Raw genomic sequence first — 25622 nt, 5'->3', positions numbered from 1 at the left:
CAAAGGGAATAATAATAGGCAAATATCTAACCCCATAGTCCAAATTCTCAATTATCAATCCTACTTTCAAAATAGCCTTTGGTAGCACAGTACAAGTCATTACTCTTCCAGGCCTTGTGATATGGCACTACTGAAAAATATATATTTATTTTGTTTTTATTAAGCCAAACTAATACATAGTATTTCTCTTTCTTTTATAGTTCCACCAATAGTAGAGTTTGGCCCTGAGTACTTCGATGGTCTCATTATTAAGTCTGGAGAGAGCCTTAGAATTAAAGCTTTGGTACAAGGAAGACCAGTGCCTCGAGTAACTTGGTTCAAAGACGGAGTGGAAATCGAAAAGAGGATGAATATGGAAATAACCGATGTCCTTGGATCCACCAGCCTATTTGTTAGAGATGCTACTCGGGACCATCGTGGTATATATACAGTGGAAGCCAAAAATGCATCTGGTTCTGCAAAAGCAGAAATTAAAGTGAAAGTACAAGGTACTTTTAAAATAGCTTCTTAATGTTACAATTTATGAACTTGGATTAGAGACATGCCTAGTTGTGTTTTAATGGACAAGGAAAAAGAAACTAACTCTAGAAACTTTTTCTTACAGATACACCAGGAAAAGTAGTTGGGCCAATAAGATTCACCAATATTACTGGGGAGAAGATGACTCTGTGGTGGGATGCTCCACTCAATGACGGTTGTGCTCCCATAACCCACTACATCATTGAAAAACGGGAAACCAGCAGACTTGCTTGGGCACTAATTGAGGATAAATGTGAAGCCCAAAGTTACACTGCCATTAAACTAATAAACGGCAATGAATACCAATTCCGTGTTTCTGCAGTTAACAAGTTTGGTGTTGGCAGGCCACTTGATTCTGATCCAGTGGTTGCTCAAATACAATACAGTAAGTTTGCATTTTTGCTAAGTGGTACTATGTCAAAAGATCAACCTTCCAAGCAAATGTATCTAATTGATTTGGGGTTTTGTTTTTGTTTTACAGCTGTTCCTGATGCCCCTGGCACTCCAGAACCTAGCAACATAACAGGCAACAGCATTACCCTGACATGGGCAAGGCCAGAATCAGATGGTGGCAGTGAAATTCAACAGTATATCCTTGAAAGAAGAGAAAAGAAAAGCACAAGATGGGTAAAAGTGATCAGTAAACGACCAATCTCTGAAACAAGATTCAAAGTCACCGGTCTGACAGAAGGCAATGAGTATGAATTCCACGTCATGGCTGAAAATGCTGCAGGAGTCGGACCTGCAAGTGGCATCTCAAGACTCATTAAATGTAGAGAACCCGTCAACCCACCAGGTCCTCCTGCAGTGGTCAAAGTAACAGACACATCAAAGACAACTGTGAGCTTAGAATGGTCCAAACCAGTATTTGATGGTGGCATGGAAATAATTGGGTACATTATTGAAATGTGCAAGGCCGACTTAGGAGACTGGCACAAGGTGAATACAGAGGCATGTGTGAAAACAAGATATACAGTCACTGATCTACAAGCAGGTGAAGAATACAAATTCCGAGTTAGTGCTATCAATGGTGCTGGAAAAGGAGACAGCTGTGAAGTGACCGGCACAATTAAAGCAGTTGACCGGTTAACAGCTCCTGAGTTAGACATAGATGCAAACTTCAAACAGACTCATGTTGTTAGAGCTGGGGCCAGTATTCGCCTCTTCATTGCCTACCAAGGTAGACCTACTCCTACAGCTGTGTGGAGCAAACCAGACTCTAACCTTAGCCTTCGGGCTGATATCCATACAACAGACTCCTTCAGCACCCTCACTGTGGAAAACTGCAACAGGAATGATGCAGGGAAATATACCCTTACTGTGGAAAACAACAGTGGTAGTAAGTCAATCACATTCACTGTAAAAGTGCTAGACACTCCAGGCCCACCTGGCCCAATTACCTTCAAAGATGTGACCCGGGGATCGGCTACATTGATGTGGGATGCCCCTCTTCTTGATGGTGGTGCCCGAATCCATCACTATGTGGTAGAGAAACGAGAGGCAAGTCGCCGTAGTTGGCAGGTTATCAGTGAAAAATGCACTCGTCAGATCCTCAAGGTCGGTGACCTGGCAGAAGGTGTTCCATACTATTTCCGTGTTTCTGCAGTAAATGAGTATGGTGTTGGTGAGCCCTATGAAATGCCAGAACCAATTGTAGCCACAGAACAGCCTGCTCCACCTAGAAGACTTGATGTTGTTGATACTAGCAAATCCTCTGCAGTCTTAGCTTGGCTTAAACCTGAGCATGATGGAGGCAGCCGGATCACTGGCTACCTGCTTGAAATGAGACAAAAGGGATCTGACTTCTGGGTTGAAGCTGGTCACACCAAACAGCTGACATTCACAGTAGAGCGTCTTGTTGAGAACACTGAATATGAATTCCGTGTGAAGGCTAAGAATGATGCTGGCTACAGTGAACCCAGGGAAGCCTTCTCTTCTGTCATCATTAAGGAGCCTCAAATCGAGCCCACTGCTGACCTCACTGGAATTACCAATCAGCTTATAACTTGCAAAGCAGGAAGCCCATTTACCATTGACGTACCAATCAGTGGTCGTCCCGCCCCCAAAGTAACATGGAAACTGGAAGAAATGAGACTTAAAGAGACGGATCGAGTGAGCATTACAACAACAAAAGACAGGACCACCCTGACTGTAAAGGAGAGCATGAGAGGTGACTCTGGAAGATACTTCTTGACCCTGGAAAATACAGCTGGTGTTAAAACATTTACCGTCACAGTTGTGGTCATTGGAAGGCCAGGTCCAGTAACCGGCCCCATTGAGGTCTCATCTGTCTCGGCTGAATCGTGTGTGCTGTCATGGGGAGAACCTAAAGATGATGGAGGCACTGAAATTACTAATTACATAGTTGAAAAGCGTGAATCGGGTACAACAGCTTGGCATCTTGTCAATTCCAGTGTCAAGCGCACTCAAATTAAAGTCACTCATCTCACAAAATACATGGAATATTCTTTCCGTGTCAGTTCAGAGAACAGATTTGGTGTCAGCAAACCTCTAGAATCAGCACCAATAGTTGCTGAACATCCATTTGGTAAGAAAAATAAAAATCCTATTTCAAAGTCTCTGTTATTAAATGTTTCCCCTGAGTTTTATAAAATTGTATTCATACTTAATACCTTTGTTTATATTTAGTCCCACCAAGTGCTCCTACCAGACCTGAGGTCTACTATGTGTCTGCCAATGCCATGTCTATTCGTTGGGAAGAACCATACCACGATGGTGGCAGTAAAATCATTGGCTACTGGGTTGAGAAGAAAGAACGTAACACAATTCTTTGGGTGAAAGAAAACAAAGTGCCATGCTTAGAGTGCAACTACAAAGTAACTGGTTTAGTAGAAGGACTGGAATATCAGTTCAGAACTTATGCACTCAACGCTGCAGGTGTTAGCAAGGCCAGCGAAGCTTCAAGACCTATAATGGCTCAAAACCCAGTTGGTATGTATCACAATTTAAGGGCATATTTGTTTATTATTACTGATTCTAGTAGAACTCAGAGTGGTATATTTTAACCTTATTTTTGCATCCCTTCTAGATGCACCAGGCAGACCAGAGGTGACAGATGTCACAAGATCAACAGTATCACTGATTTGGTCTGCCCCAGTGTATGATGGAGGCAGCAAGGTTGTGGGCTACATCATAGAGCGTAAGCCAGTCAGTGAGGTAGGAGATGGTCGCTGGCTGAAGTGCAACTATACCATTGTATCTGACAATTTCTTCACCGTGACTGCTCTCAGTGAAGGAGACACTTATGAGTTCCGTGTGTTAGCCAAGAATGCAGCAGGCGTAATTAGCAAAGGGTCTGAATCTACAGGCCCTGTCACTTGCCGAGATGAATACGGTAGGAAATAGTCAACATTCTCCTTTTTAAAATTATCACAATTTATGTGAAAATAAACTCTCAGATATTCATTCATACCTGTTTTGCCTACTGACAGCTCCACCCAAAGCCGAACTGGATGCCCGATTACAGGGTGATCTGGTTACCATCAGAGCAGGTTCTGATCTTGTTCTGGATGCTGCAGTTGGGGGCAAACCAGAACCCAAAATTATCTGGACCAAAGGAGACAAGGAGCTAGATCTCTGTGAAAAAGTCTCTTTGCAGTATACTGGCAAACGAGCAACTGCTGTGATCAAGTTCTGTGACAGGAGTGACACTGGAAAATACACTTTAACAGTGAAAAACGCCAGCGGGACCAAGGCCGTGTCTGTCATGGTCAAAGTGCTTGGTAAGCATGTCAAATGTTCTCACATTTATATAGCATTTTCTAATGTGGGCAGAAAGAATGATCTTCATCATGGCTTGTCATTACACCTGTTTCAGATTCCCCTGGCCCATGTGGAAAGCTCACCGTCAGCAGAGTAACAGAGGAGAAGTGCACTTTAGCCTGGAGCCTTCCTCAGGAAGACGGAGGAGCAGAAATCACTCACTACATCGTGGAAAGACGCGAGACTAGCAGGCTCAACTGGGTGATTGTTGAAGGCGAATGCCCAACCCTATCCTTTGTCGTTACCAGGCTCATCAAGAACAATGAGTACATTTTCCGAGTGAGGGCAGTAAACAAATATGGCCCTGGTGTGCCTGTTGAATCAGAGCCAGTTGTAGCCAGAAACTCATTCAGTGAGTATTAACACTTTTAAACAATTTGACAGTTGAAATGTAATAGAATCAGGGGGAGGTGGGAGAAGGGCAGTCTTATCGATAGTAATTTTGTGCAATTCTGATCATCCTTGTTTTCATAAACAGCTATTCCATCACCACCCGGCATACCTGAAGAAGTTGGGACTGGCAAAGAGCATATCATCATTCAGTGGACAAAACCTGAATCTGATGGTGGCAATGAAATCAGCAACTACCTAGTAGACAAACGTGAGAAGAAGAGCCTGCGCTGGACACGTGTCAACAAAGACTACGTCGTATATGATACCAGGCTGAAGGTGACGAGCCTGATGGAGGGTTGTGATTACCAGTTCCGAGTGACTGCAGTGAACGCGGCTGGTAACAGTGAGCCCAGCGAAGCTTCCAACTTCATCTCATGCAGAGAACCATCATGTGAGCTCCAAGAATCATACATAAATACAATGTTCCTCAAAGCTATATGACAGATAATTTTCCAACATACAAATTCTAAGAATTTGTAGAATTTATGGTCTAGAAAAGCATATGCTTATTCACATGATCATAAATATAGCTTAAGTCAGAGAACATTTTAACTACTACATCTGTTAAGTTAGCAATTAGAATTGCTAAAAATTGTTACAGCATTTTCCAATTAATGGAAAAATATTCTACTATCAATATGAAAAGAATCTATTTTATAAATTTTCCTTAGAGAAAAATGCATTGTACTGTAACAACTGAAAAGAAAAATGGCAAAACTCCTTTTAAGAAGAGGTTTAGCGGGAACATACAGTTTCCAGTGGTTTCATAAGTTACTGACAAAATAATTGTCACAAGAGCTTCAAAAGTAAGTGGCAAATCCTTTTACAGAGTCTCAGTCCAAGAACTATAAAGGAATAGTCACTGGGACTGAATTGGGGAAGATGAGATGAAGGTGGCCAGCCCCTCCACACCTATGGGTATTTCTCATCAGGCGGGACAAGAGACTGAGAAAAGAAATAAGACACAGAGACAAATTATAGAGAAAGAAAAGTGGGCCCAGGTGACCGGCGCTCAGCATACGGAGGACCTGCACCGGCACCGGTCTCTGAGTTCCCTCAGTTTTTACTGATTATTATTTTTCACTATCTAAGCAAGAGGAATGCGGTAGGAGAGCAGGGTGGTAACAAGGAGAAGGTCAGCAAAAAAACATGTGAGCAAAAGAATCTATGTCATAATTAAGTTCAAGGGGAGGTACTATGCCTGGATGTGCACGTAGGCCAGATTTGTTTTTCTCCACCCAAACATCTCAGTGGAGTAAAGAATAACAAAGCAGCACTGCTGCCAACATGTCTCGCCTCCCGCTATAGGGTGGTTTTTCTCCTATCTCAGAAGTGAACAAATGTACAACCGGGTTTTATACCAAGACATTTGGTTCCCAGGGGCAAGCAGGAGACAGTGGTTTCCTCTATCTCAACTGCAAGAGGCCTTCCTCTTTTACTAATCCTCCTCAGCACAGACCCTTCACGGGTGTTGGGCTGGGAGATGGTCAAATCTTTCCCATCCCACGAGGCCATATTTCAGACTATCACATGGGGAGAAACCTTGGACAATACCCGGCTTTCCAGGGCAGAGGTCCCTGCCGCTTTCCACAATGCATTGTGCCCCTGGTTTATCGAGACTGGAGAATGGCGATGACTTTTACCAAGCACACTGCCTGTAAACATTTTGTTAACAAAGCACATCCTGCACAGCCCTAGATCCCTTTAACCTTGATTCCATACAACCCTTGTTTCTGTGAGCTCAAGGTTGGGGCAAAGTTACAGATTAACAGCATCTCAGGGCAAAGCAATTGTTCAGGATACAGGTCAAAATGGGGTTTCTTATGTCTTCCCTTTCTACACAGACACAGTAACAATCTGATCTCCCTTTCTTTTCCCTATATTGAGGAAACCAATTCCTGTATTCATTAAAAATGTATTGGTGGCAAGTGATACTAACCCAGTGAAAGATAAGCAACTAAAGAAAAGTCCCTAAGAATGGGTACTTTAAGTAATGAGCTTAGTTAATGGAGAATACACAGTGAAGCTAGCCAAAGCAGTGGGGAAGAAATATTCATTTTCCTAAAGCAATTTAATTATGAAGATAATAATATTAAATTATAATGTGGCATGCAGTGCTGTCCTACAATATCAGGAGCCTAGTTAATAAAGATTATCTTGGCAAGAGTGGACAAAGAGCAATAATGCCTTTGTGAGTCTTGAAAACAAAAAATACAAATCTCAACATTTCCTTATTTGCCTAATATCTGCATCTCACTTTTTAAATTCCATAGATACCCCTGGACCACCTTCTGCTCCAAGAGTTGTGGATACCACCAAACACAGCATTAGTTTGGCATGGACCAAACCCATGTATGATGGTGGTGCTGACATCACAGGATATGTTCTGGAAATGCAAGAGAAGGACACTGATCAGTGGTACCGAGTGCATACCAAAGCCACAATAAGAAATACTGAATTCACTGTGCCAGACCTTAAAATGGGTCAGAAATATTCCTTCAGAGTTGCTGCCGTGAACGTGAAGGGTATGAGCGAATACAGTGAATCGATTGCTGAAATTGAGCCTGTGGAAAGAATAGGTATATATCATAGAAGCTTTTAGGTGAATTATTTTCTTCTCACACCTGTCCATGAATTAAATTTTGTCATTAAATTTCCAGAAATACCAGATCTCGAGCTTGCAGATGATCTAAAGAAGACTGTGACCATCAGGGCTGGGGCCTCCTTGCGCTTGATGGTGTCTGTATCTGGAAGACCACCTCCTGTCATCACGTGGAGCAAGCAGGGCATTGACCTTGCAAGTCGGGCAATTATTGACACCACTGAGAGCTACTCACTACTAATAGTGGACAAAGTTAATCGGTATGATGCTGGAAAATACACAATTGAAGCTGAAAACCAATCTGGCAAGAAATCAGCAACAGTCCTTGTTAAAGTCTATGGTAAGCATTTTTTTACTTAAAATTGGCTATACAATGAGTAGATCCTCTAAAAACAACACAGCCTGACCTATGATTGACCACCTCTCTAGAGAGGAACTATGTTGATTATATTTCCCCAAGGAAAAAAAAAAGCTATCAGGCAAATAGGAAATATTAATCTTTCATTCTGTTTTTCAGATACTCCTGGTCCTTGTCCTTCAGTGAAAGTTAAGGAAGTATCAAGAGATTCTGTGACTATAACTTGGGAAATTCCCACGATTGATGGTGGAGCTCCAGTCAACAATTACATCGTTGAGAAACGTGAAGCTGCCATGAGAGCATTCAAAACAGTAACTACCAAATGCAGCAAGACACTTTACAGAATTTCTGGACTTGTAGAAGGAACCATGTACTATTTCCGAGTGCTGCCAGAAAATATTTATGGCATTGGTGAACCCTGTGAAACATCTGATGCAGTACTGGTCTCAGAAGTGCCTTTGGTGCCTACAAAGCTAGAAGTGGTCGATGTCACCAAATCCACTGTTACCCTTGCCTGGGAAAAACCACTCTATGACGGTGGTAGCCGACTCACTGGATATGTTCTCGAGGCCTGCAAAGCTGGCACAGAGAGATGGATGAAGGTTGTCACCTTAAAACCCACAGTCCTAGAGCACACTGTTACTTCCTTAAATGAAGGTGAACAATACTTATTTAGAGTGAGGGCACAAAATGAGAAAGGTGTGTCAGAAGCAAGAGAGATTGTCACAGCCGTGACTGTACAAGACCTCAGAGGTACGTACCAAATAGCCAAATAATAATAATAGTAAAGTAAAATGAAAATTCAGAATTCGTAACAATTTACCATAAAAATAATGCTTCAGAATAAATACCTGATTTCTTTCCCACAGTGTTGCCAACAATCGATCTTTCTACAATGCCTCAGAAGACTACCCATGTCCCAGCTGGCAGACCAGTAGAGCTGGTGATACCTATTGCTGGCCGTCCACCTCCTGCTGCTTCCTGGTTCTTTGCTGGTTCTAAACTGAGAGAATCAGAGCGTGTCACAGTTGAAACTCACACTAAAGTAGCTAAATTAACCATCCGTGAAACCACTATCAGAGATACTGGAGAATATACACTTGAACTGAAGAATGTTACTGGAACTACTTCAGAAACCATTAAAGTTATCATTCTTGGTAAGGATGTGTGACAAAGACACAAGCAAGTTCAGTCACCCAATTTTGATTTGAAGTAAAAATTAATTTCTTATATTTCTTCTCTTTCATAGACAAGCCTGGTCCACCAACAGGACCTATTAGGATTGATGAAATTGATGCTACATCAATTACCATTTCCTGGGAACCACCTGAATTGGATGGTGGTGCTCCATTGAGTGGTTATGTGGTAGAACAACGTGATGCTCATCGTCCAGGATGGCTGCCCGTTTCTGAATCAGTGACTAGGTCCACGTTTAAGTTTACCAGACTCACTGAAGGAAATGAGTATGTGTTCCGTGTGGCTGCAACAAACCGCTTCGGGATTGGCTCTTACTTGCAGTCTGAGGTCATAGAGTGTCGCAGCAGCATCCGTAAGTCCACAGACCCTTCCGCCACTCTCTCCACCTCTGATTCTAAATGTTAACAAAAAAGAATTTGTTTTTAATATGCCCTAATGTAAATAAAAATAGGTCACAAAATTAACCCTGTGGTCTTTCTAAGGTTTCTAAACCTCCTTTTCTCAAAGGTTTTCAACACACTTAGGCTTGATTTTTTTTTAAATCTTCACTCTTATGAAAGAAAAGAGGAGGGAGTTAGGAAGAAAGGAATGGAAGGAAGAAAAGAGAGAAGGGTAGGAGGAAGAGAGGAAAGGAAGGAGGACTGGCAATGTTATAGTGAGAAAAAAAATACACAGTCCATACTTAATAAATGTAGAATTGAAGAAAATGAGGAACAGCAAGGAAAGTACAAAATTAAACCTCAGCATCACCCAATATACCCATGTAACAAACCTGCACATGTACCCCTGAGCCTAAAATAAAAGTCAAAATTTTTTAATAAAAATAATTAAATGATTTAAATTAAAATTTACAAATAGTACAAAAGTGAAACTATTGGAAAAAAAGTCATGTGTCTCATATATCTTTTAAAATACCAACCAAAACCTAAGGCATACACAAATATATGAGTCATTGTTTCAATTTATCCATATTGCCATATCCTGTTAACCTCTGTCTTGTCACAGGTATTCCTGGACCCCCAGAAACATTACAGATATTTGATGTCTCCCGTGATGGTATGACACTTACTTGGTACCCACCAGAGGATGACGGTGGCTCCCAAGTGACTGGATACATTGTGGAGCGCAAAGAAGTGAGAGCAGATCGATGGGTCCGTGCAAATAAAGTACCTGTGACAATGACACGGTACCGCTCCACTGGCCTTATTGAAGGCTTAGAATATGAACACCGTGTCACAGCCATTAATGCAAGAGGGTCTGGAAAACCAAGTCGTCCTTCCAAACCCATCGTTGCCATGGATCCAATTGGTAAGTACATTTTGTATCAGTCAAGTTTATTGAGTTATAATTTATATGTGGGAAAATTCACCTTTTTGAAGTATGTAATTCTATGACTTTTGAAAAATGTACTGTTTTGTCATCACCACCACAATCAAAATGTAGAATATTTTTATTACCCCGTAAAGTTCCCTTGTGTCAATTTGTAATCAGTCCCTCCCCAACCCCAGCTGCTAGCAATTTCTGGCAAATAATTTTTAATATTCTTCTCTGGAGTCAATTTCCACCTCTTTAAGATAAGATTCATAATATATGTTTTCTATCACACTTAACATTTTAAAACAAGTTAATATTTCTGGAAGCATTTTAAAAACCGCTGATAAATGTAAGATAATAATAGTGATTAAAAATGAAGCACATTTAAGAGAAAGGAAAGTGAAAAAATGTTAAGTATTTTTAACTAAATTTTCTTTTTCTTTTTTTTTTTTTGAGACGGAGTCTCACTCTGTCGCCCAAGATGGAGTGCAGTGGCATGATCTTGGCTTACTGCAACCTCTGCCTCCCAGGTTCAAGCAATTCTTCTGCCTCAGCCTTCTGAGTAGCTGGGATTACAGATGTCTGCCACCACACATGGCTAATTTTTATATTTTTAGTAGAGACGGGGTTTCACCATGTTGGCCAGGCTGGTCTTGAACTCCTGACCTCAAGTACCTGCCTACCTCGGCCTCCCAAAGTGCTGTGATTACAGGCACGAGCCACCATACCCGGCCATGAATAAAATTTTCACAAGACACAAAAACAGGCTAATGTTAACAGTCCCTGTTTCAACAACTCATTGAATTTGTTAGGTGGCACAGCTAATTTTCAACTTTGTGGCAACTTTAACCAGTATATTGTCTTATTCTTATTCCCAGCTCCTCCAGGAAAGCCACAAAACCCAAGAGTTACTGATACAACAAGGACATCAGTCTCCCTGGCCTGGAGCATTCCAGAAGATGAAGGAGGATCTAAAGTCACAGGCTACTTGATTGAAATGCAAAAAGTAGATCAACATGAATGGACCAAGTGTAACACCACTCCAACCAAGATTCGAGAGTATACTCTAACACACCTACCTCAGGGTGCAGAATACAGGTTCCGCATCCTAGCTTGTAATGCTGGTGGACCTGGCGAGCCTGCTGAGGTACCAGGAACAGTCAAAGTCACTGAAATGCTTGGTGAGACATATGATCATTTACTTTCTGCAATAATTGCCATAGACTTATTTCTTACTCCCCCTACGCCAAATGCTAAATTGAAACCCTACCCTTTTTTCCAGAATATCCTGATTATGAACTTGATGAAAGATACCAGGAAGGTATCTTCGTAAGGCAAGGTGGAGTCATCAGACTTACCATACCAATCAAAGGAAAACCATTCCCAATATGTAAATGGACCAAGGAAGGCCAGGATATTAGTAAGCGTGCCATGATTGCAACATCTGAAACACATACTGAGCTTGTGATCAAAGAAGCAGACAGGGGTGATTCTGGCACTTACGACCTGGTTCTGGAAAATAAATGTGGCAAGAAGGCTGTCTACATCAAGGTCAGGGTGATAGGAAGTCCCAACAGTCCAGAAGGGCCACTGGAATATGATGACATCCAAGCCCGCTCTGTGAGGGTCAGCTGGAGACCTCCTGCTGATGATGGTGGTGCTGACATCTTAGGTTACATCCTCGAGAGACGAGAAGTGCCTAAAGCCGCCTGGTATACCATTGATTCCAGAGTCCGAGGCACATCTCTGGTGGTCAAAGGCCTTAAAGAGAATGTAGAATACCATTTCCGTGTTTCAGCAGAAAACCAGTTTGGCATAAGCAAACCCTTGAAATCTGAGGAACCAGTCATACCAAAAACACCACTGAGTAAGTGTCCTTTCAACCACAAAATTATAAACATTATTTCAGCACTTTTCTGTTTTTAAATGAAAATCATCAGCTTATAAGTCTTGGGACTGTACTCTAATAGATGTGTGCTTTCCACTTATATTTATAGATCCTCCAGAACCTCCAAGCAATCCTCCGGAAGTACTCGATGTAACCAAGAGTTCTGTTAGCTTGTCCTGGTCCCGGCCCAAAGACGATGGCGGTTCTCGAGTCACAGGCTACTACATTGAACGCAAAGAGACATCCACTGACAAGTGGGTCAGACACAATAAGACTCAGATCACTACCACAATGTATACTGTCACGGGGCTTGTTCCCGATGCTGAGTATCAGTTCCGCATCATTGCACAGAATGATGTTGGCCTAAGTGAGACCAGCCCTGCTTCTGAACCAGTTGTTTGCAAAGATCCATTTGGTAAGGAATTCAGAAGAAGGGGTTAAATTAAAGAAGCAAGCCATGTTTGGTCCTTTTATTTCACCAGTAAAGCTGATTCCCTTTTCATTATTTTACAATATTTCAGATAAACCAAGCCAACCAGGAGAACTTGAGATTCTTTCAATATCCAAAGATAGTGTCACTCTACAGTGGGAGAAACCTGAATGTGATGGTGGCAAAGAAATTCTTGGATACTGGGTTGAATATAGACAGTCTGGAGACAGTGCCTGGAAGAAGAGCAGTAAGGAACGTATTAAGGACAAGCAATTCACAATAGGGGGTTTGCTGGAAGCTACTGAATATGAATTCAGGGTTTTTGCTGAGAATGAGACTGGGCTGAGCAGACCTCGAAGGACTGCTATGTCTATAAAGACTAAACTCACATGTAAGTAGGCTTTAGTTCTCTACTTATGATTTACAAACTAAACAAGTTAAGGCTAATTCCCCCTCTATACTAAGTAGAACCCTGGAAAGCTTTATTGGAGAGCAAGTGTTTAGAAAGAAAAGTGCACACACAGGAAATATGATAATTTCTACAGGAAACCATTCCAAGCACATAACCTCAGCAGGAGATGTTAGATGCAGTGAACTGAGCACTTTCCTTGAGCAATTCCCTCTAATGCAATGGTTTCTTTTTTAAAACATTTCCCAACAAGATTTGAAAGGTCAACAATTGTATGCCACTTCAATGAACCTAAGTAAGGGCAAGAATACTACAGAATATAGAGAGAATTTATAGTCCCTTAAAAGCCTATACATTGTTAATCCCCTTCCAATCATAAAGGGAAAAAGTCATTCTACAGAAAATGTGACAATGCGCTCATTGAATCCCTATTTACCATATGATCCTAAGAAAATTACTTCAAAGAGTTTTTAAAAATTAGGCTAATATGTAAATCATGGTATGTGTTAGTAAATAAGGTAAATTCATTCCTGATGTACAAGGACAAAGGATTACAGATTGAGTAGTAACAATCACCTAATATTATCTTTCATATCGTTCAGCTGGAGAGGCCCCAGGAATACGCAAAGAAATGAAGGATGTTACCACCAAATTGGGTGAAGCTGCTCAACTCTCATGCCAGATTGTTGGAAGGCCTCTTCCTGACATTAAATGGTACAGATTTGGTAAAGAGCTCATACAAAGCCGGAAATACAAAATGTCTTCAGATGGACGCACACATACTCTTACAGTAATGACAGAGGAACAGGAAGATGAAGGTGTTTATACCTGCATAGCCACCAATGAGGTTGGAGAAGTAGAAACCAGCAGTAAGCTTCTCCTGCAAGCAACACCACAGTTCCATCCTGGTTACCCACTGAAAGAGAAATATTACGGAGCTGTGGGTTCTACACTTCGGCTTCATGTTATGTACATTGGTCGTCCAGTACCTGCCATGACTTGGTTCCATGGTCAGAAACTTTTGCAAAACTCAGAAAACATTACTATTGAAAACACTGAGCACTATACTCATCTTGTCATGAAGAACGTCCAACGTAAGACGCATGCTGGGAAATACAAAGTCCAGCTCAGCAATGTTTTCGGAACAGTTGATGCCATCCTTGATGTGGAAATACAAGGTATTTTATTTGTATTTTCACGGCTTTTTATTTTTAAAGAAAAAAAAATCTCAAAAACACACTATGAAAATCACTACAATTGTATTTTCTCCCAACAGATAAACCAGACAAACCTACAGGACCAATTGTGATCGAAGCTCTATTGAAGAACTCTGCAGTGATCAGCTGGAAACCACCCGCAGATGATGGAGGCTCCTGGATCACCAACTATGTGGTGGAAAAATGTGAGGCCAAGGAGGGGGCTGAATGGCAATTGGTGTCTTCAGCCATCTCAGTGACAACCTGTAGAATTGTGAACCTCACAGAAAATGCTGGCTATTACTTCCGGGTTTCAGCTCAGAATACTTTTGGCATCAGTGACCCTCTAGAAGTGTCCTCAGTTGTGATTATTAAGAGTCCATTTGGTGAGTACAACCTGATTTCCATATCTTCCTATGGTAAAGTTCCATCTTTGCATGAAATTCTTTTAAACAGAAAGAAATTTTGAAAGGAAATAGCAAAGATTCAGATAAAGTACAAGTGCCTTTTCTTTCATTTTAATTGAATGTTTGCATATCTAAAAGGAGAAATATATATCCTAACCCCTTTTTAAAAATAGAACTTTGGTTTTTGATATGTCTTAGTATAAAGTAACTAATTTCATTTTTCTGGAGTAGCTATTTTTTAATAAAATTTTGGACTCATAACATTATTTTCTTAAATAAATAAGCTTTAATAAAGCTGCCTGTTTCATCTCATGCCTCAAATCTTTTGTTTTTTAATAGAAAAGCCAGGTGCTCCTGGCAAACCAACTATTACTGCTGTCACAAAAGATTCTTGTGTTGTGGCTTGGAAGCCACCTGTCAGTGATGGAGGTGCAAAGATTAGAAATTACTACCTTGAGAAGCGCGAGAAGAAGCAGAATAAATGGATTTCTGTGACAACAGAAGAAATTCGAGAAACTGTCTTTTCAGTGAAAAACCTTATTGAAGGTCTTGAATATGAGTTCCGTGTGAAATGTGAAAACCTAGGTGGGGAAAGTGAATGGAGTGAAATATCAGAACCCATCACTCCCAAATCTGATGTCCCAATTCAGGCACCACACTTTAAAGAGGAACTGAGAAATCTAAATGTCAGATATCAGAGCAATGCTACTTTGGTCTGCAAAGTGACTGGTCATCCAAAACCTATCGTGAAATGGTACAGACAAGGCAAAGAAATCATTGCAGATGGATTAAAATACAGGATTCAAGAATTTAAGGGTGGCTACCACCAGCTCATCATTGCAAGTGTCACAGATGATGATGCCACAGTTTACCAAGTCAGAGCTACCAACCAAGGGGGATCTGTGTCTGGTACTGCCTCCTTGGAAGTGGAAGGTAAAAATATATTATCATCAATTTGAGGCTAAATGAGTTATTAACTTGGGGGTGCAGGTTATTGCACTTAAACAGATATTGTTAGGTGTTGCTAAATTATATTCTTATTTTTTTTCTGATACAGTTCCAGCTAAGATACACTTACCTAAAACTCTTGAAGGCATGGGAGCAGTTCATGCTCTCCGAGGTGAAGTGGTCAGCATCAAGATTCCTTTCAGTGGCAAACCAGATCCTGTGATCACCTGGCAGAAAGGACAAGATCTCATTGACAATAATGGCCACTACCAAGTTATTGTCACAAGATCCTTCACATCACTTGTTTTCCCCAATGGGGTAGAGAGAAAAGATGCTGGTTTCTATGTGGTCTGTGCTAAAAACAGATTTGGAATTGATCAGAAGACAGTTGAACTGGATGTGGCTGATGTTCCTGACCCACCCAGAGGAGTCAAAGTTAGTGATGTCTCACGAGATTCTGTCAACTTAACATGGACTGAGCCGGCCTCTGATGGTGGCAGCAAAATCACCAACTACATTGTTGAAAAATGTGCAACTACTGCAGAAAGATGGCTTCGTGTAGGACAAGCCCGAGAAACACGTTATACTGTGATCAACTTATTTGGAAAAACAAGTTACCAGTTCCGGGTAATAGCTGAAAATAAATTTGGTCTGAGCAAGCCTTCTGAGCCTTCAGAACCAACCATAACCAAAGAAGATAAGACCAGAGCTATGAACTATGATGAAGAGGTAGATGAAACCAGGGAAGTCTCCATGACTAAAGCATCTCACTCTTCAACCAAGGAACTCTATGAGAAATATATGATTGCTGAAGATCTTGGGCGTGGTGAGTTTGGAATTGTCCACCGTTGTGTTGAAACATCCTCAAAGAAGACATACATGGCCAAATTTGTTAAAGTCAAAGGGACTGATCAGGTTTTGGTAAAGAAGGAAATTTCCATTCTGAATATTGCTAGGCATAGAAACATCTTATACCTCCATGAATCATTTGAAAGCATGGAAGAATTAGTTATGATCTTTGAGTTTATATCAGGACTTGACATATTTGAGCGCATTAACACAAGTGCTTTTGAACTTAATGAAAGAGAAATTATAAGTTATGTTCACCAGGTCTGTGAAGCACTTCAGTTCTTACACAGTCATAATATTGGACACTTTGACATTAGACCAGAAAATATCATTTACCAAACCAGAAGAAGCTCTATCATTAAAATAATAGAATTTGGTCAAGCCCGTCAGCTGAAACCAGGTGACAACTTCAGGCTTCTATTCACTGCCCCAGAATACTATGCACCTGAAGTCCACCAGCATGATGTTGTCAGCACAGCCACAGACATGTGGTCACTTGGAACATTGGTATATGTGCTATTGAGTGGTATCAACCCATTCCTGGCTGAAACTAACCAACAGATCATTGAGAATATCATGAATGCTGAATATATTTTCGATGAAGAAGCATTCAAAGAGATTAGCCTTGAAGCCATGGATTTTGTTGACCGGTTGTTAGTGAAAGAGAGGAAATCTCGCATGACAGCATCAGAGGCTCTCCAGCACCCATGGTTGAAGCAGAAGATAGAAAGAGTCAGTACTAAAGTTATCAGAACATTAAAACACCGGCGTTATTACCACACCCTGATCAAGAAAGACTTCAACATGGTTGTGTCAGCAGCCCGGATCTCCTGTGGTGGTGCAATTCGATCTCAGAGGGGAGTGAGTGTTGCTAAAGTTAAAGTAGCATCCATTGAAATTGGCCCAGTTTCTGGGCAGATAATGCATGCAGTTGGTGAAGAAGGAGGACATGTCAAATATGTATGCAAAATTGAAAATTATGATCAGTCTACCCAAGTGACTTGGTACTTCGGCGTCCGACAGCTGGAGAACAGTGAGAAATATGAAATCACCTATGAAGATGGAGTGGCCATCCTCTATGTCAAAGACATTACCAAATTTGATGATGGTACCTACCGATGCAAAGTAGTCAATGACTACGGTGAAGATAGTTCTTATGCAGAGCTATTTGTTAAAGGTGTGAGAGAAGTCTATGACTATTACTGCCGTAGAACCATGAAGAAAATTAAGCGCAGAACAGATACAATGAGACTCCTGGAAAGGCCACCAGAATTTACCCTGCCCCTCTATAATAAGACAGCTTATGTAGGTGAAAATGTCCGGTTTGGAGTAACTATAACTGTCCACCCAGAGCCTCGTGTAACATGGTATAAATCAGGTCAGAAAATCAAACCAGGTGATGATGACAAGAAGTACACATTTGAGTCAGACAAGGGTCTTTACCAATTAACAATCAACAGTGTCACTACAGATGATGACGCTGAATATATTGTTGTGGCAAGGAACAAATACGGTGAAGACAGCTGTAAAGCAAAGCTGACGGTAACCCTACACCCACCTCCAACAGACAGTACCTTAAGACCCATGTTCAAAAGGTTACTGGCAAATGCAGAATGCCAAGAAGGCCAAAGTGTCTGCTTTGAGATCAGAGTGTCTGGCATCCCCCCACCAACATTAAAATGGGAGAAAGATGGTCAGCCACTGTCCCTTGGACCTAACATTGAAATTATCCATGAAGGCTTGGATTATTATGCTCTACACATCAGGGACACTTTGCCTGAAGACACAGGTTATTATAGAGTCACAGCAACTAACACAGCTGGGTCCACCAGCTGCCAGGCTCACCTACAAGTGGAACGCCTGAGGTACAAGAAACAGGAATTCAAGAGTAGAGAGGAGCATGAGCGACATGTACAAAAACAAATTGACAAAACCCTCAGAATGGCTGAAATTCTTTCTGGAACTGAAAGTGTGCCACTGACACAGGTAGCTAAAGAGGCTCTGAGAGAAGCTGCCATCCTTTACAAACCGGCTGTAAGCACCAAGACTGTAAAAGGGGAATTCAGACTTGAGACAGAAGAAAAGAAAGAGGAGAGAAAACTCCGGATGCCTTATGATGTACCAGAGCCACGCAAGTACAAGCAGACTACCATAGAAGAAGACCAACGCATCAAGCAGTTTGTGCCCATGTCTGACATGAAGTGGTATAAAAAGATACGTGATCAGTATGAAATGCCTGGGAAACTTGACAGAGTTGTACAGAAACGACCCAAGCGCATCCGCCTCTCAAGATGGGAACAGTTCTATGTGATGCCTCTTCCACGCATTACGGATCAATACAGACCTAAATGGCGTATTCCTAAACTGTCCCAAGATGATCTTGAGATAGTGAGACCAGCCCGCCGGCGTACACCTTCTCCTGATTATGACTTTTACTACCGACCTAGAAGACGTTCTCTTGGAGACATCTCTGATGAAGAATTACTCCTCCCCATTGATGACTACTTAGCAATGAAAAGAACAGAGGAAGAGAGGCTGCGTCTTGAAGAAGAGCTTGAGTTAGGTTTTTCAGCTTCACCCCCAAGCCGAAGCCCTCCACGCTTTGAGCTTTCCAGCCTACGTTACTCTTCACCACAAGCTCATGTCAAGGTGGAGGAAACAAGAAAAGACTTCAGGTATTCAACCTATCACATCCCAATGAAGGCTGAAGTTAGTACAAGTTATGCAGAACTGAGGGAACGGCATGCCCAGGCTGCGTACAGACAGCCAAAGCAACAGCAAAGAATCATGGCTGAGAAGGAGGATGAAGAGTTGCTTCGCCCAGTTACGACCACCCAGCGTCTCTCAGAATACAAAAGCGAACTTGACTACATGTCAAAGGAGGAAAAGTCTAGAAAGAAATCAAGGCGACAAAGAGAAGTGACAGAAATAACAGAAATTGAGGAAGAATACGAAATCTCAAAACGTGCTCAAAGAGAATCATCCTCATCTGCATCTAGACTACTGAGACGACGGCGCTCCCTGTCTCCAACTTATATTGAGTTAATGAGGCCGGTGTCTGAGCTGATCCGGTCACGTCCACAACCGGCTGAGGAATACGAAGATGACACAGAAAGAAGGTCACCTACTCCAGAAAGAACTCGCCCACGATCCCCCAGCCCTGTGTCTAGTGAGAGATCACTCTCGAGATTTGAGAGGTCTGCAAGATTTGATATCTTTTCCAGGTATGAGTCCATGAAAGCTGCTTTAAAAACTCAGAAGACATCAGAAAGGAAGTATGAAGTTTTGAGTCAGCAGCCTTTCACACTGGACCATGCCCCTCGAATCACATTGAGAATGCGCTCACACAGGGTACCATGTGGCCAAAATACACGTTTTATTTTAAATGTTCAGTCTAAGCCGACTGCTGAGGTTAAATGGTACCACAATGGTGTGGAACTCCAAGAAAGCAGTAAGATTCATTACACCAATATGAGTGGAGTTCTGACCCTGGAAATTCTGGACTGCCATATTGATGACAGTGGAACCTACCGGGCTGTGTGCACCAACTACAAGGGCGAAGCTTCTGACTATGCAACATTGGACGTAACAGGAGGGGATTATACCACCTATGCTTCCAGGCGCAGAGATGAAGAGGTCCCCAGATCTGTTTTCCCTGAGCTGACAAGAACAGAGGCGTATGCTGTTTCATCATTTAAGAAAACATCTGAGATGGAAGCTTCGTCGTCTGTTAGGGAAGTGAAATCACAGATGACGGAGACAAGGGAAAGTCTCTCCTCATATGAACACTATGCATCTGCAGAAATGAAAAGTGCTGCATTAGAAGAAAAGTCGCTGGAAGAAAAATCCACAACCAGAAAGATCAAGACGACTTTGGCGGCAAGAATTCTAACAAAGCCACGGTCCATGACTGTCTACGAGGGCGAGTCTGCAAGGTTTTCCTGTGACACCGATGGTGAGCCGGTACCAACTGTGACCTGGCTGCGTAAAGGACAAGTGCTAAGTACTTCTGCCCGCCACCAAGTGACCACCACAAAGTACAAATCAACCTTTGAGATCTCTTCAGTTCAGGCTTCCGATGAGGGCAATTACAGCGTGGTGGTAGAAAACAGTGAAGGGAAACAAGAAGCAGAGTTCACTCTGACTGTTCAAAAGGCCAGGGTAACTGAAAAGGCTGTGACATCACCACCAAGAGTCAAATCCCCAGAGCCTCGGGTGAAATCCCCAGAAGCAGTTAAGTCTCCAAAACGAGTGAAATCTCCAGAACCTTCTCACCCCAAAGCCGTATCACCCACAGAGACAAAACCAACATCAACAGAGAAAGTTCAGCACCTCCCAGTCTCTGCCCCACCAAAGATTACTCAGTTCCTGAAAGCAGAAGCTTCTAAAGAGATTGCAAAGCTGACCTGTGTGGTTGAAAGCAGTGTATTAAGTGCAAAAGAGGTCACCTGGTATAAAGATGGCAAGAAACTGAAGGAAAATGGGCATTTCCAGTTTCATTATTCAGCAGATGGTACCTATGAGCTCAAAATCCATAACCTCACTGAATCTGATCAAGGAGAATATGTTTGTGAGATTTCTGGTGAAGGTGGAACGTCTAAAACCAACTTCCAATTTATGGGGCAAGCCTTTAAAAGTATCCATGAGAAGGTATCAAAAATATCAGAAACTAAGAAATCAGATCAGAAAACCACTGAGTCAACAGAAACCAGAAAAACTGAACCAAAAGCTCCTGAACCAATTTCCTCAAAACCAGTAATTGTTACTGGGTTGCACGATACAACTGTTTCTTCAGACAGTGTTGCTAAATTTGCAGTTAAGGCTACTGGAGAACCCCAGCCAACTGTCATCTGGACAAAAGATGGAAAGGTAACCAGTTCTTAAATGTCTCTTACTTTTATCTTCTAAAATATTTTATCTTCTAAATTCAGCTTCCCAGAAAACACTTAAAATGAAATCACTTTTTAAAGCGCAAATCATTTGCATTCTACAGGCTATTACACAAGGAGGTAAATATAAACTCTCTGAAGACAAGGGAGGGTTCCTCTTAGAAATTCACAAGACTGATACTTCTGACAGTGGACTTTATACTTGTACGGTAAAAAATTCAGCTGGATCTGTGTCTTCTAGCTGCAAATTAACAATAAAAGGTAGGTTGGCTTTTGTTTCTACCCACATTTTTTCAGAAGATAATATTAAGGAAATATTTTCAAACATCCCCCCTTATATACACATACAAGAAAGTATTAAAATAAAATTATTTTCCTAATTCCAGAATGCAATTTGTACACCAAAGTAGAAACACACATTTGAAGTTAGCATATGCTTTTCTATGAGCATAAAAAGCAGTTATTAAGTACCTTATTATATATGGTATTATATAAGATTCTATAGTGTCAGCCCCTGCTCCCAGGAATATTTAAGAATAAAGTCAGTGAATATACAAAATGGCACTGCTTGCCTAAACCTTCACAGTTGCTAATTTTCCAAAGCAGTACAAAGTTAATTAAAGAACGATTTCTGTTTTACCAATTAAAATTAGTTTGCTTTCATTTCAATCTTCTGAAAGATAATTTAATGTTTTGGTTACTCAAAATTTCCCAAATCCACTTATCTCCTAAACCTTTTGACTATTCTTTTCAAGACTTTTTTCCTTAAGTCATACGAATCATCTTTGGTTCAGTTTAGTTTAAGGAATCATTACACTGATCTCAAAAGTCACACATGATAATTTTCCAAAAGTGTAACTGAGAAAGTATTAGGTATTACCTACACTGCATGAAGTTGACTTTTTTTCTTTGTATGTTTTTCACATGCAGAATCTAGAAGAGTAAAAGGTGGGGGGGGGGTCTCTTTCTAATTAAGTTTGCCTTACAGAGGTTTCTTTTTTAGCTGTAAAAGATACTGAGGCACAGAAAGTCTCTACACAAAAGACTTCTGAAATTACATCTCAGAAGAAAGCTGTTGTCCAAGAGGAAATTTCCCAAAAAGCCCTAATGTCTGAAGAAATTAAGATGTCAGAGGCAAAATCTCAAGAAAAGTTAGCCCTCAAAGAGGAAGCTTCAAAGGTTTTAATTTCCGAAGAAGTCAAGAAAGCAGCAGCAACCTCCCTGGAAAAATCCATTGTCCATGAGGAAATCACTAAAACATCACAGGCATCAGAAGAAATCAGAACTCATGCTGAGATTAAAGCATTTTCTACTCAGATGAGCATAAATGAAGGTCAAAGAGTGGTTTTAAAAGCCAACATTGCTGGTGCCACTGATGTGAAATGGGTACTGAATGGCATAGAACTTACCAACTCTGAGGAGTACCGATATGGTGTCTCAGGCAGCGATCAGACCCTCACCATCAAGCAAGCTAGTCACAGAGATGAAGGAATCCTCACCTGCATAGGCAAAACCAAGGAAGGAATCGTCAAGTGTCAATATGATTTGATGCTGAGCAAAGAACTCTCAGATGCACCAGCCTTCATCTCACAGCCTAGATCTCAAAATATTAATGAAGGACAAAATGTTCTCTTTACTTGTAAAATCAGTGGTGAGCCGTCCCCTGAAATCGAATGGTTTAAAAACAACCTGCCAGTAAGTTTAATTATGAATATATTATTGAAGAAAAAACTAAAATACCATGTCTTCCACATCTAAAGAACTTCAACATTTCCTTTCTTTTTCCTTCATCTTAGATTTCTGTTTCTTCAAATGTCAGCATAAGTCGCTCCAGAAACATATACTCTCTTGAAATCCGAAATGCATCAGTCAGCGACAGTGGAAAGTACACAATTAAGGCCAAAAACTTCCGTGGCCAGTGTTCAGCTACAGCCTCCTTAATGGTCCTTCGTAAGTATCTCCTCACCACTCTTACATGCTTAAGGCCTTTAGATGGTTTTTTTGCCTCTCTTTCAAGCACAGAAAACTCTAAGATGCCTTATTAAATTCCATGTGAAAGAGGGACAGCCATCCGATGTGAATTCATTCTTGCAGTCAAACTTTATAGTTACACAGAAACTTGGATAGATTACATTTCAAAGTAAAGCTACCAACTGCCCTGTAACATTTATTTTCAGGACGCACAATATGTCAATTACTTTCTATATGACTAATCATTTTTTTCCTGGTGATTCCTAGCACCTGCATGTAATGTAATGATAGAAATATAAGGATTCATGTTTTGGAGACATTGAGCTAGCTCTTGACAAATGTATGTATATATGTATTTGCTTATGCTTCAACAGCAAATTGTTTGGGTTATGCTGCTGTGTGTGTGTTGAAGTTTCCATTTCTGTAAGTCAGTGTCATATGTCACCAATTAACCAGATGTCATTGATGTTCACTGTGTATCTGCTATGCTCCACAGCTCTAGTTGAAGAACCTTCCAAAGAGGTAGTATTGAGAACAAGTGGTGACACAAGCTTGCAAGGAAGCTTCTCGTCTCAGTCAGTCCAAATGTCTGCCTCCAAGCAGGAGGCCTCCTTCAGCAGTTTCAGCAGCAGCAGTGCTAGCAGCATGACTGAGATGAAATTTGCAAGCATGTCTGCCCAAAGCATGTCCTCCATGCAAGAGTCCTTTGTAGAAATGAGTTCCAGCAGCTTTATGGGAAAATCTAGTATGACACAACTGGAAAGTTCAACTAGTAAAATGCTTAAAGCAGGCATAAGAGGTGAGCAATAAAATTACCGGTAGAGGTAGACAAGCCAAGTAACATGGTGTAGTCTTTAGTACACACAATTCAGTAGAAAGCAAATCTTTATTTTTTTCAGTGATTCTAAGACTTTTTTTGTCATTGTTCCATAAAGGAATTCCGCCTAAAATTGAAGCTCTTCCATCTGATATCAGCATTGATGAAGGCAAAGTTCTAACAGTAGCCTGTGCTTTCACGGGTGAGCCTACCCCAGAAGTAACATGGTCCTGTGGTGGAAGAAAAATTCACAATCAAGAACAACAGGGGAGGTTCCACATTGAAAACACAGATGACCTGACAACCCTGATCATCATGGACGTACAGAAACAAGATGGTGGACTTTATACCCTGAGTTTAGGGAATGAATTTGGATCTGACTCTGCCACTGTGAATATACATATTCGATCCATTTAAGAGGGCCTGTGCCCTTATACTCTACACTCATTCTTAACTTTCTGCAAACGTTTCACATGGACTAATCTTTCTGATCTGTAAATATTTAAAGAAAAAAAAAGTAGTTTTGTATCAACCTAAATGAGTCAAAGTTCAAAAATATTCATTTCAATCTTTTCATAATTGTTGACCTAAGAATATTATACATTTGCTAGTGACATGTACATACTGTATATAGCCGGATTAACGGTTATAAAGTTTTGTACCATTTATTTTATGACATTTTACAATGTAACTTTTGAAACTAACTGTTGGTAGGAGAAAGTTTCTTATGGAACGAATACCCTGCTCAACATTTAATCAATCTTTGTGCCTCAACATACTGTTGATGTCTAAGTATGCCTCAGTGGGTTGAGAAATTCCCCACTGAAGATGAAGATGTCCTGTCCACCTAAAAGAGAATGATGCTGTGCATATCACTTGATATGTGCACTAATACCTATTGAATCAGAAATGTAAGGCATTGGTGATGTTTGCATTTACCCTCCTGTAAGCAGCACTTTAATGTCTTACATTTTCTCTGATGATGTCACACAAAATTATCATGACAAATATTACCAGAGCAAAGTGTAACGGCCAACACTTTGTTCGCTCATTTTACACTGTCTCTGACATAAGGAGTGCCTGAATAGCTTGGAAAAGTAACATCTCCTGGCCATCCCTTCATTTAACCAAGCTATTCAAGTATTCCTATGCCAGAGCAGTGCCAACTCTTGGAGGTCCCAGGGTGCAGCCAATGCCTTTGTGTGGTAGTTCTAAATTTTAATTGCACCTGAAAAACCTGGGCACCTAAGCAATGAGCCACAGCAAAAACTAAAGAACAACAACAAAATAAAGCTGTCGTTAAATTTTAAACAACAATATTACTAATTGCCCAAAATGTCAATTTGATGTAGTTCTTTTCATGCAAGTATAAATTCAATTGTTAGTTATAATTGTTGGACCTCCTTGAGATAGTAACAACAAAATAAAGCAAGCTATCTGCACCTCAAAATGTGTGGCTGGTTGTTTTCTGTGAAATTCTGGGGTGGGGAAATATGCATCTTCAGGTATCACAAAAACAATCATAGATAGATAAGGCAACTGTTGGGGCCCGTGCTGGGGGTGGTGGAGAATGAATAGACACAAGAGACAAAGACAAACAGAGAACATGGCGGCCGCGCCTAGAGCCTCCACCTCACTTTATTTATACCCCA

The 25622-nt window shown here is 41.0% G+C and overlaps 1 protein-coding gene and 1 long non-coding RNA gene across 2 annotated transcripts in view; one reads left to right on the top strand and one right to left on the bottom strand.

Moving 5' to 3' along the window:
* TTN (titin) overlaps window positions 1-25420 on the top strand; it is a 273017-nt gene extending 247597 nt beyond the window's left edge. The window contains exons 287-313 of the mRNA XM_011944051.1: window positions 201-488; window positions 605-904; window positions 1001-3067; window positions 3169-3471; window positions 3569-3874; window positions 3972-4262; window positions 4358-4654; window positions 4781-5086; window positions 6969-7274; window positions 7356-7637; window positions 7815-8408; window positions 8525-8812; window positions 8905-9204; window positions 9858-10160; window positions 11045-11347; window positions 11449-12033; window positions 12164-12469; window positions 12576-12875; window positions 13496-14071; window positions 14170-14475; window positions 14836-15429; window positions 15554-21162; window positions 21287-21443; window positions 22186-22877; window positions 22979-23132; window positions 23650-23952; window positions 24089-25420. Coding sequence (XP_011799441.1) covers window positions 201-488; window positions 605-904; window positions 1001-3067; window positions 3169-3471; window positions 3569-3874; window positions 3972-4262; window positions 4358-4654; window positions 4781-5086; window positions 6969-7274; window positions 7356-7637; window positions 7815-8408; window positions 8525-8812; window positions 8905-9204; window positions 9858-10160; window positions 11045-11347; window positions 11449-12033; window positions 12164-12469; window positions 12576-12875; window positions 13496-14071; window positions 14170-14475; window positions 14836-15429; window positions 15554-21162; window positions 21287-21443; window positions 22186-22877; window positions 22979-23132; window positions 23650-23952; window positions 24089-24387 — 16415 coding nt within the window. The 3' untranslated portion in view covers window positions 24388-25420. The remainder of the gene's footprint in view (window positions 1-200; window positions 489-604; window positions 905-1000; window positions 3068-3168; window positions 3472-3568; window positions 3875-3971; window positions 4263-4357; window positions 4655-4780; window positions 5087-6968; window positions 7275-7355; window positions 7638-7814; window positions 8409-8524; window positions 8813-8904; window positions 9205-9857; window positions 10161-11044; window positions 11348-11448; window positions 12034-12163; window positions 12470-12575; window positions 12876-13495; window positions 14072-14169; window positions 14476-14835; window positions 15430-15553; window positions 21163-21286; window positions 21444-22185; window positions 22878-22978; window positions 23133-23649; window positions 23953-24088) is intronic.
* Window positions 11585-25622, bottom strand: part of LOC105513196 — a 22294-nt gene continuing 8256 nt past the window's right edge. Inside the window, exons 2-4 of the long non-coding RNA XR_001001963.1 lie at window positions 15575-15671; window positions 13722-13809; window positions 11585-12717 (exon numbers count right to left, since the gene is read on the bottom strand). This is a non-coding gene — a long non-coding RNA (uncharacterized LOC105513196). The remainder of the gene's footprint in view (window positions 12718-13721; window positions 13810-15574; window positions 15672-25622) is intronic.

This window comes from Colobus angolensis, unplaced genomic scaffold (assembly GCF_000951035.1).
Source record: "Colobus angolensis palliatus isolate OR3802 unplaced genomic scaffold, Cang.pa_1.0 Scaffold224, whole genome shotgun sequence".
NCBI classification, from domain to species: domain Eukaryota; kingdom Metazoa; phylum Chordata; class Mammalia; order Primates; family Cercopithecidae; genus Colobus; species Colobus angolensis.
This window is presented reverse-complemented; position numbering and strand designations above follow the sequence as displayed.